General features: G+C 42.8%; 1 protein-coding gene across 2 annotated transcripts; it reads left to right on the forward strand.

Annotated features, from left to right (window-relative positions):
- On the forward strand, positions 1 to 16,084 carry LOC310869327 (Golgi SNAP receptor complex member 1-like). 2 transcript variants are annotated; one of them, XM_083780000.1, is made up of 9 exons: positions 1 to 60; positions 997 to 1,056; positions 2,167 to 2,242; positions 2,581 to 2,688; positions 4,498 to 4,589; positions 6,840 to 6,914; positions 14,336 to 14,365; positions 14,837 to 14,919; positions 15,161 to 16,084. In XM_083780000.1, the coding sequence occupies exons 3-9, from the start codon at positions 2,198 to 2,200 to the stop codon at positions 15,283 to 15,285; spliced, it is 558 nt and encodes a 185-aa protein (XP_083636126.1). In that variant the 5' UTR covers positions 1 to 60; positions 997 to 1,056; positions 2,167 to 2,197; the 3' UTR covers positions 15,286 to 16,084. The 2 variants fall into 2 exon arrangements, with proteins under 2 accessions (XP_083636126.1, XP_083636125.1); XM_083779999.1 differs by having other exon boundaries at positions 4 to 60; positions 997 to 1,099.
- The last annotated feature ends 548 nt before the right edge of the window (positions 16,085 to 16,632 follow it).

Raw genomic sequence — 16,632 nt, forward strand, 5'->3', positions numbered from 1 at the left:
TGATGACATGTCAACAACAGACAGACATGGCGGCGGCCGACAGCAACAACTACTGGGAAGGTAAATTGTCGTTGTTTAGGAAAACAGTTAGCTGCACGCATAGGCACGAACCTTTCCTTTTTTACCGGCACATTATGCAATAATTCCGTCATTTCCGTGAATTAAACGTCATAATAATATGTGTCTTAAGGAGGGTGTCCCCACCCCACTGTCCAGGCTGATGCTCCGCTTCGCTTCGCAGCCTACTTTACTTTACTTCAAGTTCATATTGTTCATCCAGTTCAATAGTTTTGCATTGGCAGATTGATCAGCAGCCGTGGTCTTGTTGTTCTGTATGGACGTCTGTGTAGAAAGTTAGCTCAGTCACCTATAGCTCGGTGTCAGCCTGGGGTTCTCTGTCTGTCTGTGTCGAAGTATTTCTCACTGATATATTGTCCTGGTGTGTCTAGTTCTACACTATTTCTGATGTATTTGTCCTTTTACGTCTCCAGATCTGCTGTTTCTGATTGAAGTATTTATTAAGAGTTTGGATTTTGGAGAATGACAGTACATTTCAAGTACAACTCAATACAAGACTGTTAACTGTGGACATAAAGCATTACACTTGTTACAATAGTGTCCACCATTTTCAATTAGTCGTAACATTTATAGACGTACAAATATATACACTTCTATATAGCCAAAAACAGGAAATCATCATAGAGGAGGTAAAAAGGGAAAAAGGACATACAGTGAGGGGGAAAAAGGGGTAGGTGGGTGATTCAGATTTTACGGGGGCCAGTTTCGAATTGCAGTCATCCAGAATGGTGGTCGCTTATTGGCCAAGGGTGGCCACGGACATACCCAACATTACCCAATTTAATGTTTTTATGTTGTTCAGACAGAATCTACACTATAGCTGTTCATAGGAGGGGCTAGCGCTCCTCAGAAATAGCATCTAGAGTTGCTTGTGGCTAGTTTCCCACCAATATACGCATTGTCCCCTTGTGTCTACAGATCTGCGTAAGCAGGCCAGACAGCTGGAGACTGAACTGGACCTGAAGCTGATCTCTTTCAGTAAGCTCTGTACTAGCAGCAGCAGCCGTGACCAGCGGCAAAGGTACTGCAGCTCTAGCTGGCTGCACATTTTTGATAATGCTGAATAATAATAATAATGCGTTTTGTTTTAAAGCACTCAATGACACCTTACAAGACACAATTAAAAACAAGCTGCAAAATATCATAGAATACGGTCAATTAATTGGTATAATTTTATACCAAGTATAAACTAATAATCAGTGCAAAGCCCAATGTGAGTGTAACCATTAGTCAGGATCACACTGAATATGCCAGTTTGAAAAGGTGTGTTTTGATAATATTGCAAAATGTCTTCTTGAGAGAGAGTTCCAGGGCAGACTCAGCAGAGAACTGAGAGTAGGCCAGTCAATCTAAGGTTTGACCATCCAAATAACATAAAAAATTGAGTATTATATAATACTCAATTTTGAATGTGTTAATTGGATGATTGAACGATTACTATTGCAATTTCTTTTGGGTCAGGCCCTTTTTTAGCTTAGATTGACTGGCCTAGAGTGGCCGAAGCCTCATTCTACTAGACCCTATGGTAGTCAGGCCGTCAGATGGTGTAGTGAATTGAATGGCAAAAGGGGGTCTGAGAGTATGGGAGGATGCTAGGTTATGAAGTACCTTAAAGGTGAAATGCAGAATTTTGAAATAAGTACGATATTTAGGAGCCAATGAAGTTGCTGAAGCGCAGGAGTGATATGATTTATGGAAGGAGATCTGGGCAGCTGAATTCTGGACCAATTGAAGTTAATGATGATACGTGAGAAGAAGACCAAAGAGGATAGCGTTGCAGTAGTCAATACCATATGTAATCAGTGTGAATGTGAATGGCAGTGCAAGCGACGGGCAAAGATGAATACTAGTCCATAGCCAAAAGTAGAACGTAACTTAACTAATTTTACTTTAACGCTGTTATAACACATACCATATTAAGTTTGTATCAAAGCACGCATTCATTCCCAGAGATGCTTTTTTGGTTCTGTGTCTAATTGTGAACAAGGGACAAAAAGATGTGTAAATCTGGAAAAGACTGCTCCCCTTCCAGATTTACACATGTTTTTGTGTCTTTGAAGGCTCATGTTCTCACACCGTTACAAACAGGTCTGGGTCTGTGGGCTCCTCTCAGGACAACATGCTTGAGGCTTTGACTGCTGAACTGGAGCAGCTGCTGGCCAGTGTGAGTTCAACGGCTCACGTGCATACACGTCGTCCTCTCTCAGTTTCAGTCAGGTTTTCTTCCGGAGACATTTTAATGTGAACATGATGCAAAGGCCAGATGAAATGAGTAAAGTTAATTCAGACTTTTGTTTTGTAAATAGAATATTTTATACATAGGATTAGGGAAACTTGGTGTGTTTCATGCAGAAAAACAGAACCCCAGAACAAGCATTAGGTCTTGGTAGTGACAGGGACTCATGTCATTGGGGAATTGGCAATAACTAAACTTATTATTGTTATTATTAGCTTCATTCAAGGCTAACTATTAAATTATTTCTGTCTTTCTCTCTATCTCAGTTAACTGTTGTGAACGACAAGATGGCAGAATACACACAGAGCCCTGGAGTGACATCACACAACTCAGCACTTATGCACACCTTACAGAGACACAGAGACATTTTACAGGTAAATGCATTAAGTTAATTTCAACCCACTTTCCCCTCAACCCTCCTATACTTAACCACGACTTTTGATTACGTTTTTGAACCGGAATATTTTCACAGTTTTGATTGAGAAATATGCGATGATATTCTGGACAAAAGTAAATTAGTAGTGCGCCTCCAATCTCTCCGTAATGCGATTTGACTTGATATTTTGTTCAGAATTGCCAGAAAACATCATTAGGCTAATACTGTCCAATACTAGGGAGGGGGGTGAAATTATGACAGGCAGTTGCTACTGCCAAAATATGTCTATTTGTGTCAAAAAACACTTTGTGTTTGAAATATACATTAGTTCTTTCTAAGATGTTATTTGGGGCCCTAAGGATGAATACAAAATTAATATCAACATCCAAATACTGTCCAGAGGTGGGTGAAATTATGACAGGGAGTTACTGCTGTCAAAATATGACCCCCACAGTCAAAAAACACTTGAAATTGACACATACAAAATTAATATCAACATCCTTAGCATTGTTGGAAATGCGTTGCAGTTCAAGCAATTTAACAAGGAAAGACAAAGGATACCAACAAACCCATATGCAAGCAAAGTAATGATGATGGCATGGCAGAACAATACTGTACTTTCCTTCAGTGAATAAATTCCCATCTGTCACAAATCACTCATTTCACTCTCCAGGGTTCCTACAGGCATGAAATTCCTGGAAGTATTTTGAAAAAAGCAAACGACCTTTTATCAGGGGTCCTGGAAAATAGTTGACTTACTTGACTATTTATTGTGTTTGGCTATTGATTTTCCAAAACTTGTATAACATTACACGGAATATGTAACATAATTTTATTTTCAGTATTTTGCCATGATGGATAATGTCTCATCTTTGTTGTGAATGAGTGTGATGTGAGGAGTTGGTATATCAGAATCCACTTTATTGTCACATCAGTTTACAAGTAAAAAAGTGTCTGAAATTCGTTTTTGTGCATAGTCCCCCATAGTCATTTTTCCAAGAAATACAAGAAAGTGGCTGTAAGGAGATCAAGGCAGGAAAGAAGAAAGTTTGAGCACTTTTGACACAGAAAGTACAAGTAAAGGGTTTCAGATCATTTAGAAGCTTGTTCACGACCAGCGCAGCTGTTGGGTTTCTCGTATCTTATTTACAGGCTGTACAGCCGTACAACAAAATAAATAGATTTACACATAGTACCTGAGATTATATTATATATATATAGCAGCCGCTGTATACTGTACAATATTCAAGGTGCAGGACATTTTTCAAGGTGAAATGTTATTCACGGTGCAACATTATTCAAGGTGCGTAACTGCGTATAGTCTGCGGTTGGTTCAAGGAAGAGCTAAAATCCAAGTCAACTAGTCCTGCCATAATCCACAGTAGGTTCAGGAAGAGCAAAAAAAGGTCTGACTAACGTCATTGTCATCGGCATTGCCTGCCGCTGAGCAGGACATGGCTTTTCATCAGGTTGCTGGGCAAGGCTCATGCCTTTCTCAGCGTCCTGTTGACAGAGTAAGGCCATGCCTCAGCAACCTGACCTGTTGGTGTTTTCTTTAATTATTAAAGAAAAAGAATAACACGCATTCTGTGGTGCTAAGCCAAACTGCAAAACAGCTGAATTCATGCAAAACCACACAGCAGCAACAGGCTTTTGCTGCTGTGAAGACAATTGGAACATTTTTAAATTGAGTTGCGAGCTCCCTTTGTTTTCTAGGAGTTAGATTATATCGTTGACCTGTTGATGTTTTCACGTCTCTTTGATCCTGCATATTTGTTCATTGTTACGGTACTTGTGTCTCCTTTAGGATTACACTCATGAGTTCCACAAAACCAAAGGCAACTTCCTCAGCCTACGAGCGAGAGAGGACTTGCTTGGATCAGTACACAGGGACATAGAGTGAGTGCTGTCATTGGGCTTGGAAACCGGCAGATATCGCCATTTATCACTTTTACTAAATACTTTATATCTTAGAGTACGATTGAAAAAGGAGTGCTCGTTTTCTTTGAGTTCACCTTCCGAGCTCCCCTGTGGCAGGGCGGGGCGGGGCCCTTTTGTCAAACTAAGAAATGGCGTCTCGGAGGTACCAAGACTCGGGAGGGAGCGACGACGACACATCCAAGACACACAGACCCTCTTATAGATGGCTGCAGAGCAGTTTATTGACATATGTTTGAGCATTTGTCTCTGCTATATTGTTCTTCAACAGCAGGAGGCAGGCACGTCCTGTTTGTTGCTTTACATCTCCACCCTATCTTTATTATTAATTATCCTTGCCTCTCCTCATCCTACAACCTCTCTCGCTCTGTCTCTCTCGGGATATTTTTCCTAAGTGCCTCCTACAGTAAATCAAACCGGAGGGAGGGGGAGGGGGAGAGAGGGGGGGAGAGAGAGGGAGAGAGAGAGAGGATAAGCACATCAAGGGTGTGGGATAGTGAAGAGAATAAGCCCATATATTTTATTTACTGTTGGACAGGGGGTGGACAGCAGAACACCCCCCCCCCCCCCTCCACAGAAAAGGACTCGATCTGACACAAGGAAGAGAAGACGCCTCCGTGCTGCATAGAGTGGCTGGAGATTGTTAGACCGTCCTAATGATTTAACAGCCTTTAATGCAGGAAGCCCCGTAATCACTGCCCAACCGCCTGCTTAAATGGAGGGAGAGCGAACAAACGATTAACAGAAAAGTGTTTGTCATGATCATGCTGTTTATGAAGGTAGAAAGTTTCATTCATTCATGCCCAGTTAACACAGAGAGCTCTGCACTTATACTGTATAGAAATACGCATAAATCCCCCCACCCATTCTTGACTGAACACACACATTAACAATTTATTTACACAAGGAAAGCATACAGGAACACAAATATTTTAGGTGCAGTAAAGGTTACATTCATAAACTCATGGATATGCCCTCATGATACAACACACATGTCACTCAGCACAGTTTTTCTTCAGCTTGTACATAATGCAGTGCTGTGCTACACAGTAAAATCCATAATGTTAACTTAACTCTGAGCATGTGTATAAATGGAACCAAATGGACGTACACACACTTGAGTTAAATTACCACAATGAACTTTACTGTGTATCCTGCAATCATGAAATTGATTGACTCTCCTTTTTTCTTGATCCATCTATAACAGACCTGGGCATTGTACGGGCCAGATACGGCCCGCTGGCTGATTCTGACCGGCCCGCGAAAGATTACTTGATAATTAGAAAATAAAACATACTTTCAATACCATATGGGTGGACTAAAACCGCATTGCTTTTATTTTGAAGCCCATGTATTCTCACACTGCACGCAATCTGCACGTCAACTGTGCACGTGAATTGCGTGTGATTGAGAACCTGTCTTCCTTCCTTCACCCCCCTTATATGCGAAAATGTCGGCTTTTTGGATTTATTGTTGACAACAGCGTCTGTGAATGCAAATAGCCATGAAGCCCAGCTAAGCATGCAGCTCCACAACACGGTATGGCAGGCGCATGATCACCAAATGCCCCGATTGTGGCATGCTTCTGAAGTTCAGAACGGTTGGGCGATGCGCCGTGAGCTTGTGGATCGTCTGTTTTCGGCACGCGAGTCGACACCGTTGTACCACGAAGTAAATCTGGCAGAACGTGCACACATCAATGCCTGCCAGGGTGCCAAGTCTCACCAATAGCATCACTGGTTGGCTTGTTATTGTGTTTTCAGAACGTTGTTGTTTAATGGTTGTGAGTGACTCAACAGTGCTCATCTCACACTGATAGTAAGCAGTGCGCCATGTGGGTTGTGAAGGTGGCACCACCAGGGTCCTCCATGGAAGAACAACTATTAAAAGAGCTACCTCTAATGTTCTCATTGTTAAAATAAAATGCTAGTATAACTTGTAACTTAAACAAAAACATAGTTTTTAACTGGGAAAGGAAACGTCTCAAGCATGCAAGTACAAAGTAAAAAGAATCACACCCATGTGAAATAAGGGGCGCTCTTATTGTACATCATCATAAATGGCCATTTACTGCTTTTTATATAGAAATAAAATTGATATTATGCATAATTAAGTTCAGCCTTTTGGCCCGGCCCTCCAAAATATTTGGAAGGCTAATTGTGTGTGTGTGTGTGTGTGTGTGTGTGTGTGTGTGTGTGTGTTTGTTTTCAGGTCCTATAAGAGTGGTTCAGCAGTAAATAACAGGAGGATGGAGCTCTTCCTGAAGGAACATGAACATCTGAGGAAGTAAGAAATCCAGTTACACATCACACATAGTGGAAATACAGTGGAAATACAACGCCTCCTGCCTGCCTGTAATTGTGTTTTAACACATAGCCATTAAGCTTCCACGTAGACTACACTGCGTGGGTATTTTGTTTTATTCCATTCCAATCTGTTCCAATCCAACCGCTTCCATTACATATTATATTATATTATTTTCTTGTCAGATGGAGTTGAGGCTCAGTCTCCACAGGGACGAGCATTGAAAATATTATCCCACATTTAACTAACTAATGATCTCATTAATGGCCAGACGTATGCAAAGAAACTGTTTGGAACTGTGACTAATGATCTCATTAATGGCCAGACGTATGCAAAGAAACTGGTTGGAACTATCAATTTTTAGAGGGGCGCTAGCTCCTCCTATGCCCAGCTTTGTGTGTCTGTGTGTACCATGGAAATTATTTCATTGGCTGAGCACAGAATGTGATGTATGATGATAAGAGCGCCCGCACGTAACTTTGGGAAAGTGTCATAGTAGCTTGTTTACAACTGAAACTGACTTCCTTTGCATAACTTCCTCTTCAAAATAAGAGCCACATGTAATGATTAGTCAACACTAGTTTTATTTCTGAGTCTACTTACAGGACATTAACATCACATTTGAGTTTCTCTACATAACTGTCTAAGCTGTTGGTGCGCAAATGCGCCTTGCATGCCTTTGATCTACACGCAGAAAACATTTTGACGACGTATGCGCACTGGCGCATTGGTTGTGTGCCCCCCTGATTATTAATAACATCTAAACATGTAACATGTAAACACAACATGAACATAGTATTCTTATTATATAGTACTCTATATTGCATTCTCGCGAGAAATATTTTTGAGTTAAAAGAAGGGAAGAAAACTAACGAATGATTCAAGCCCATTAATTAAGATTCGAGTGCCAACCCTAACGAGCGAAGACATTGGTTGGCCGACCAAGTGTCATCACTTCCTGTATCTGTTTCAATTGAAGAGCCCCCAGTTTTTCATAAAGTGTGTGTGGCTGTGTGTGTGTGTGGGGGGGGGGGGGCTCCCAAGAACACACACGGAATCCACTTACATTTATTACAGTAGGGGTGGGTGTATGTGTGTGCACGTGTGATTTAATGGACATCTCATTAATCACCTCAGCTTGTGGCTACTGGCTAGTGATGTCTGCATGATGCCTGTAACTCTGCTGCTGAACGAAAATCAAATGAAAGCACAGAGGAGAAAGGGAACCGGGTAGAGGATAAAATGAGGTGGAGAGGACAAGAAGCAGTGTGGATGATCGGGTAGGCTGGGCTCAGGGAAAGCAAAGCAGAGAGATGGTGTCATGGAGAGAGATGGTGTGATGGATGAAGGTAGTAGAGAGACCAGTATTGATTTCTGGTCTCCGGTGGAGTCTTGTCAGGAAGTAGTGCTCAGCTCCCTGGACTGAAGGCACTGTCCGTCTGTCTATCTTTTATCTCAACAGCTAATGGCAGCCACTGGAAATCTCATCCACATAATGTTTAGTGTATATGGCATGATGTCACACCGCACCCACCCTGCATTCATTGGCATTCAAGACTGAATGGGAATTGAGTTGTGCTACCGGCTTTTGCCGCTCTGTTCCTAATCAAAGCGAAATAGGTTTGCGCATAGTTTATACAAAATATGCAAATTGGCATAACAATGCTGAAGTGAAATATAGAATAATGAATGGACTTGGAAATAGTCTGCACTTGATGGAAACTATGTATGAGGTGCCTGAATGTAATTGAAATAGGAGGGGGGGGGGGGTATGGAAAATATAATATCACTATTTTTTATTTTTTATTTATATAGTATCACGATACATTTTCATATCATGTGGTTTTTAGGGTTATTGTTCACAGTACAACCATCTACAAGGTAACAAACTAAAAGAAAACTGAGTAACAGAGCATTTAGACCAAAATGGTTATTATTTTGGCTAACGAAACCGTCATTCTACAAAAGTATTAATTAAGGTATAGAAATGCACATTTACTGTATCACGATATTGTGAAGGCTCTGTGGTCATCAACAGGCGGGACAAGGTATTGCAGCACTTTCAAAACGCTTGCTTTATTCAAGAGCAGTAAATTATAAGGAGAATTACAGACAGGAGAAACCTCACATAGGTTTCTCTCGGCAATTTATATTCCAGACAGTATTATTGATTTCCTTCACAGGTATCCTCCACAACCTGGAGATGGAGTAGAACAGAATATTAGCTTCAATTCAGTTTATACAGTCTTTCATAGCTCTTCTCCTCACTGGAGGGCTTTGGTTATTAATAAATGATATACAGTCTCTGATAGCTCTTCTCCTCCCTGGAGGGCTTTGGTTGTTAATAAACGATACAGTCTCTGATAGCTCTTCTCCTCACTGGAGGGCTTTGGGTTAACAGATAAGCGATATACAGGTGACGTCGATGCCTTGCTTCGTGATGTCATCAGTATTTATCTTTAACTGTAGCGGGTTTAGCTCCAAGAGAGCGCAAGACTTCAAGCCGCTCCGGCGTATAGAATGAGCGCCTGTTTGCTAGACAGGCCTCAATGCAATGTCTCAGAATTATATAAAGAATTAATAGATTTCTTTTCCGACCTGATTATCTGTAGTTTCCTCGTCCTCGTCGCTGTGGCGGGTTAGCCTCCTTCCCGCAGCGCGGTCCGTGGAAACTGGGATTCCTGTCCTGTATGCCAGGCAGGACTCAATGTTGTAGAAAGAATTCTGGGTTTCTTCCCGACCTCACTATCTGTAGTTCTCACGTCGCCGTCGCTGGCGGGGCTGGCTTCCTCCCGGAGCCCGATACGTGAGAACTCGATCCTCTGTCCTGTATGCCTGACAGAACTCAATGTTATCTAAAGAATTAATAGGCTTCTTTCCGACCTTATTCGTTTGTTCTCACGTCGCCGTCGCTGGCGGGGCTGCCTTCGTCCAGCAGCCCGCTACGTGGAACTGTGATTCCTGTTCCTATATTTCCTTTATCCAGTCCGGTGGATTCTGCCCCTCGGACATAATCCTGGACTGTATTTCCTTCATACAGTCCCGTGGATTCTGTCCCTCTGACATAATCCTGGACGGATCCTAAAGGCCTGTGACGAGAGGAGAGTGACAGTTTAAGACATGCAGAGCCATACACATGAGTGTGTGTGTTTGGTGGAAGTGTGTGTGTCTGCTTACCCCCCGACGGCGTGCTTGTGCGTGCCTCCTTGAGCGTGTGTGTGAACCAGCCGCTGCCAGACGCAGACTGATTCTGCCTTTTATATGACGGGTGTAGCCGCTAGCTGATTTGGGTGCGGTCCGTCAATCAGCTCAATCTGGCGGAGGAGGGCGTTCCTAACGGCCCGAGGCGTCTTCTGTCTGACAGCGTGTCTGGTTGCCCTGGCAACGCACTTACCATCGCGGGGGGTCGCTCACCAGACCCCACAATATATACAATATCTGTGAAAAGGCATGTCGTGGAGACGTTTTATCACGATACGATATTTATCACCATATCGCCCCCCCCCCCCCCCCCCTAAATTGTTTGTTTTTGAAGCTCAGACACAAAAACACAAATCCAATTATCCATTACTACAGTGTGTTTTCACGTACAAACTTATCTTTGTACGCTTTCAGTGCTATTTGGCATGACCCTCTACCATACTGTACAGTTGCAAAAGCATATGACGCTACATGTATTAGGGACAAAAGATTTTTTTTCACAAACCAGCAATTTTCATTGGTTCATAAAAACTTAATTTTTTGACTTAAAATAAATGTACTACGTTTATTTGTCAGTATATGTCCAAAGTTCACGTGTAGACGTTTTTGTGCATTTTGATCAAAGATCCTGTTTTTCATATAGATAGATAGATAGATAGATAGATAGATCTTTATTTGTCATTGCAACGTGTACAACGAAATTAAAAGTGCCAACCAATCAGTGCATCATATCACAAAACATACTGTACAAGATAAAACAAAAACACATGACTTCTTGTTATTGCACAACCCCAGCAGCCCTAATGCACAAGCATGTCATTTTCAGCTGTGTAGCTTTGTACAACAAACCCTTATTGTACTTAAGATAATAAATAGTAATAGAAGGTAATAGATAATAGATAATAGAAACTAAAAAGTGTCGCAGCAACAGATCATTTTTTAGCAGCATTTAGTGCAACTACCGCTGTGGGATAGAAACTGTTACTGAATCTGTTGGTCTTGGACTTGATCACTCTATACCGTCTGCCTGATGGCAACAGTTCAAACAGTGAGTGAGCGGGGTGGGAAGTGTCTTTTATAATGTTCAGAGTTTTTTTATGACAGCGGTCTCTGTGTAGTTCTTCCAGTGTGGGGAGAGGGCAGCCAACGATCTTCTGTGCCGTATTTATGACCCCCTGGAGCTTTTTCCTCTGCGCCACTGTACAGCTGGTGTACCACACACATATGCAGTACGTTAGTATGCTCTCTATGGAGCACCGATAGAAGGACACCAGCAGTCTCTGTGTGATGTTGTTCCCCCTGAGCACCCTCAGGAAGTAGAGCCTCTGCTGGGCTTTCTTCAGCAGCTCAGAGGTGTTCGTGCTCCAGGTCAAGCCCTCCTCCATGTGGACTCCCAGAAACCGGCAAGAGGACACCCTCTCCACACAGTCCCCATTAATGAACAGGGGTGGAATGACTGTTTTCTTCCTCCTGTAGTCTATGACCAGCTCCTGGGTCTTGGATGTGTTCAAGAGCAGGTTGTTCTCTCTGCACCAGTCCGTCAGCTGCACCACCTCATCCCTGTAGGCTGACTCATCTCCCTTGGAGATGAGCCCTACTACTGTGGTGTCATCCGCGAACTTCACCATGGTGTTGCTGCGGTGGGCAGGGGTGCATTGGTGTGTGTAGAGGGTGTAGAGCAGCGGACTCAGCACACAGCCCTGTGGGGAGCCGGTACTGAGGCTGAGGGACGTAGACATGTGCTGTCCCACTCTCACCCTCTGACTGCGACCAGACAGGAAGCTTTTAATCCACATGCAGGTGTTGTGTGGAAAACCCAGTTCCCCCAGAACATCCACCAGTCTGTGGGGGAGGATGGTGTTGAAAGCAGAGCTAAAGTCCACAAAGAGCATCCGCGCGTAGCTCCCCTGCTGCTCCAGGTGGGACAGTGCAGAATGGAGGGCTGTGGCCACGGCGTCCTCTGTGGATCTATTTGCCCTGTAAGCGAACTGGTGGGGGTCAAAGCCACGGGGCAGGAGTGATGTGATGTGACCCCGGACCAGCTTCTCAAAGCACTTCATCACCACTGGTGTGAGTGCGACTGGCCGGTAGTCATTTAGACTGGAGATGTTGCGCTTCTTGGGCAGGGGGACTATGGTGGAGGATTTCAGACAGAGTGGGACAGTGGACTGGGCGAGGGACTGGTTGAAGATCTTGGTGAAGACCCCAGCCAGCTGGTCCGCGCAGTCCTTCAGTACACGTCCAGTGACGCCGTCAGGACCTGCAGCCTTCCTCGGGTTGATGGCCCGCAGCGTGCGCCTCACCTCGTGCTCCTCCACTGTGAAGGTGAAGCTGCTGTGGACCGTGGGGTGTGACGTTGCTGCCTCCGGTGGCTCTGCCTCGAAGCGGGCAAAGAAGGTGTTTAGCTCCTCTGCCAACGAGACGTCACCCTCGACAGCTCCGACGGTAGTCCTGTAGTTGGTAAGCTGCTGGACTCCCTGCCACACCTGCCTGCTGTTGTTGCTGTCCAGATGGTCCTCGATCTTCCTCCTGTAGTCAGCCTTGGCCTCTCTGATGCCTCTCCTCAGGTTCGTTCGGGCTGCGCTGTAGTTAGCCCTACCCTCAGACCTGAAGGCGGTGTTCCTCTCCTTCAGCAGCCGCTGGACCTCCCGGGTCATCCAGGGCTTCTGGTTGGGGTAGACCCGGATGCGTTTGTCCACTGTGACATTGTCTGTGCAATTTTTTATATAGCACAGAACACTGTCTGTGAACACATTCAGGTCCTGGTGTTCAAAAACCTCCCAGTTGGTCCTGTCGAAGCAGTCCTGCAGCTGCTCAGAGGCATCCTCAGGCCAAGTTTTGACAGTTTTTGTGATGGTGGGGGCAGTTTTCCTTAGGGGGGCATATGCAGGAATTAAAAGCAGGGACATATGGTCAGACTTGCCCAGGTGCGGTAGTTGTTTTGCCCTGTAGCCAAGTTTGATGTTAGAGTAGACCTTGTCCAGAGTGTTAGCTCCTCTCGTAGCACATTTAACATGCTGGTGGAATTTGGGGAGTGCTGCTTTCAAATCCGCCTGGTTAAAGTCCCCCGCTACGATGTGTACAGCGTCAGGATGTCTGCTCATCTGGCTGCTAATGCTGCCATGTAACTGTCCGATAGCCAAGCTAGCATTAGCATCCGGTGGAATGTAAACAGCCGTCGTCATGACAACGGTAAACTCTCTCGGCAAGTAAAAGGGTCTGCATTTCACAGTCACATACTCCAGGTTCGGGCAGCAGTGACTATCTACAATCACTGTATTTGTACACCAGTTGTTATTGACGTACATACAGAGCCCCCCTCCTTTGCTCTTACCCGAGTTCTCCGTCCTGTCATGACGCTGTGCGGTGTAGCCTGTCAGCTCGATATAATTATGAGTGATCTAAAGGTCAGAGGTCAAAAGTCAGAACACGAAAGTTGTTCAGAGACACATATGTGTATCAAAGTGTCATTGCTAACGGTCAAACGGTTCATGAGATATTCACGTTAAAAGTTTGCATTTTCAATTGAGTGCTATAGCAATCATCATGGGCTTCGCATAGTCACCGTTTGGCATGGACCAGATTACCGCGTTTCGCGAAAGCCGACTGCACCGTTAAGTCAGAACTGCAATTTTTGGCGGGAGGAGGAGGAGAAGGAGAAGGAGAAGACGAAGAAGAAGAAAACACAAAAACAATAAGTGACCAAAGTCACTTCTTGGTCCCTTAATAATTTCTCCCCCATGGTACACAAACCTCATTGTACTATAAAGATGAATTAGCTGCGGTGGGAGCATGGACCAATCAGAGCCCGACTTTCCCCAAAAAATGTCCATTAGCCCTCTTGAGTGCCGTGTCGCTGGAATCACAGGAAGTGCTCGTTTTATGATAAGAGCTGTGTGGTTTGAAATCCAGACTCTGCTGTTCTTCTTGTTCTTTTTTTTTATTAAAAAGAATGACATTCCCTTGAATTATCTTTGTATAGTATGAAAACCTTGTGTTTTGTTTAGAGTTTAGACTGTATGAATTTTGACATTTTCACTTTCACAAATTTTACAAAAAGTACTTAACTCGACTAAAATGGCCACATCCTCAATGAATGACTGGATTATTTTTAATATAAACGTGTCAAGCATTTTGGTAGTGAAGGAAACATTCGTATATGTGGCTCCTTAAAGGGATAACTTTTATTTTTCTTATCACAGTTCAGATCGGTTAATCGACAGTGCCATAAGGTAAGCTTTTTAATATTTAGTTGTGTTCAACTACACACACACACACACACACACACACACACACACACACCTCAACTACCTGGCAAACAGACTCAGGTCTTTGTTGACTGAGCCATCCAGGTTCTCAAGTCTGCACTCTGCACCTCAAAGGTGGTGTTGTATTTGAAAGTATGATGCAGTAATGCAGTATTGTATAATATTGTATTATCAAGTGGCTACGTAGTAATAGATGCCTGCCATTACTAATTGTAAATGGATTGACATGCCATTCTTTGGTCTGAACAGCTGAATATACATAAAGGTCCTGCTATCTTGGTGATGAATCATTTCAGTGAATTTGTCTACGCTTTCTCATTTATTTTGCCTTCAAAAAGCACTTGTGATTTCCTGCAGGGAAATACTTGACTTGATTCAGTGAGTCCAATGTTATTTTCTTAAACTAATAACAGGTGTGTTCTGTTCCGTCCACAGTATTGCCATGGCTACCAAAGAGGGCATGACATTTCAGAGAGGGATGCTGAAGTCCATTCAGACGAGAGTTACCACCCTGGCCAGTATCCTACTATTTTCAGTCTACGACACCTATTATCAGGATTTAGTCCAGTGTTGCCAGATTTTGTATAACAAGCGGCTTGTATGCTTGCTGCTTGTTATCGGTCAGTGTTGGAGTGGTGACAACAGAACCTTTCATATTGTACTGTGCCGTAAGCCGGTAGATAACTCAACATCCCTTCTCGCACATTGTCTGTCTTCCATTGTTTTCAATCAAGACTTTTCCTTCACCATGTGCCTCAGATCGTTTCCCTGCCATCAACGGTCTAATCCAGCGAATCAATTTGCGAAAGAGGCGCGACTCTCTCATACTGGGAGGTGTGATTGGAGTGTGCACCATCCTCTTGCTACTATACACTTTCCACTGATGACATGCCATGGAAATGATCACAGCTCCAGTTTCCACCAAACTTTATAACTTTTGCCAAACTTTCCATTTTGAATTCCCCTCCCCCTTTATTTTTTGCCCCTTATTATTTATTTGAATTTTCAAAGAAAGCTTTGTTTGGACCAAAAGCAATCACATTCTGGGTCCAATTACAAGTTATCTGAATTAATCTTATAGTATCTTATTAGGCAAGTTTACTGTATACCACCACCCCCCCCCTTCCCAAAAAGCTTAGCCACCCTACAAGGGTCAGGTTTAGAATATTAGTAAAATTGCCAATATACTTCTCACTAAGCAATTTTAACTTAATATACATTTCCTCATATAAAGAAAATCTGTTTTCTCTCACAAGCCTAATGTGCACTAAGCAGTTCCTAGCTTTATTTTGCTTCAAATGGTATTAAGTCAGCCATTAAGACTGTTTCTTTTTGCTATTACTGTACCCATTTTATTGCATGTCTGCAAATCAATCTCAAATTATCCACTTAAATGTCCATTTTATGCATTAGCTGTGAAGTAGGAAAAAATCCTGTCCTTCATGCAACTGGCCCCAAGTGTGTCAAGAAATCTCGTAAAATAGAAAGGATTATTTATTCAGTGAATTATAATAATACTTTAGATTTCTAGTCTGCTGCAGTGCATATTGTTCAATTGTATTTTTTTTACTCTTTCAGGATGTATGAAGAAACCATTTTAATATGTATGTTTAATGATGATATTATACTTTTATATAAGACTAAGAAAAAGATTAATAAAATAATGGTGGACTCTTGCTCAAATTCCTCATGCTAGTTCATGTTTATTTCACACATGCAAAACTATGGCACAGGAAACCAGTCATACAGTATAAATGTAGAAACAACACATGTGCCGACAACAATCGGTGCATAAAACGGACACTTCATAAATTAAATAAAGTGTAAACTAATTGTGATTGGACATCCAGGTAGTTCAGAGTATAGAACAGATCTAGTACATCTGTTCTATACATACATACTGTTGTTAACCCATTGATACCTCAGGCCGATTCTAATAACGCCTTCTGAAAACCTTCAAATTCTTATTCAAAAAAATTATAAAAATGATGTTAATACATGTATAGCAATAACTAATGAGACACAGAGGTAGCATCTGGCTTCAAAGCTATAACAACGTATAGGTTGCACCAGGTATCAACTATCAATGGGTATACAACAAATGTAGAAGTCATTTACCGCAAAAAGATAAAATGTCCAAAACAAATAAAACTGCCATGATAATTGCATACAATTTTGAAGTTACATGTAAACCTTATGTCCATTTTGACAGCCTCCCACATATAACCTAC

This window comes from Protomyctophum parallelum, assembly GCF_964188405.1.
Source record: "Protomyctophum parallelum genome assembly, chromosome: 1".
NCBI lineage: Eukaryota > Metazoa > Chordata > Actinopteri > Myctophiformes > Myctophidae > Protomyctophum > Protomyctophum parallelum.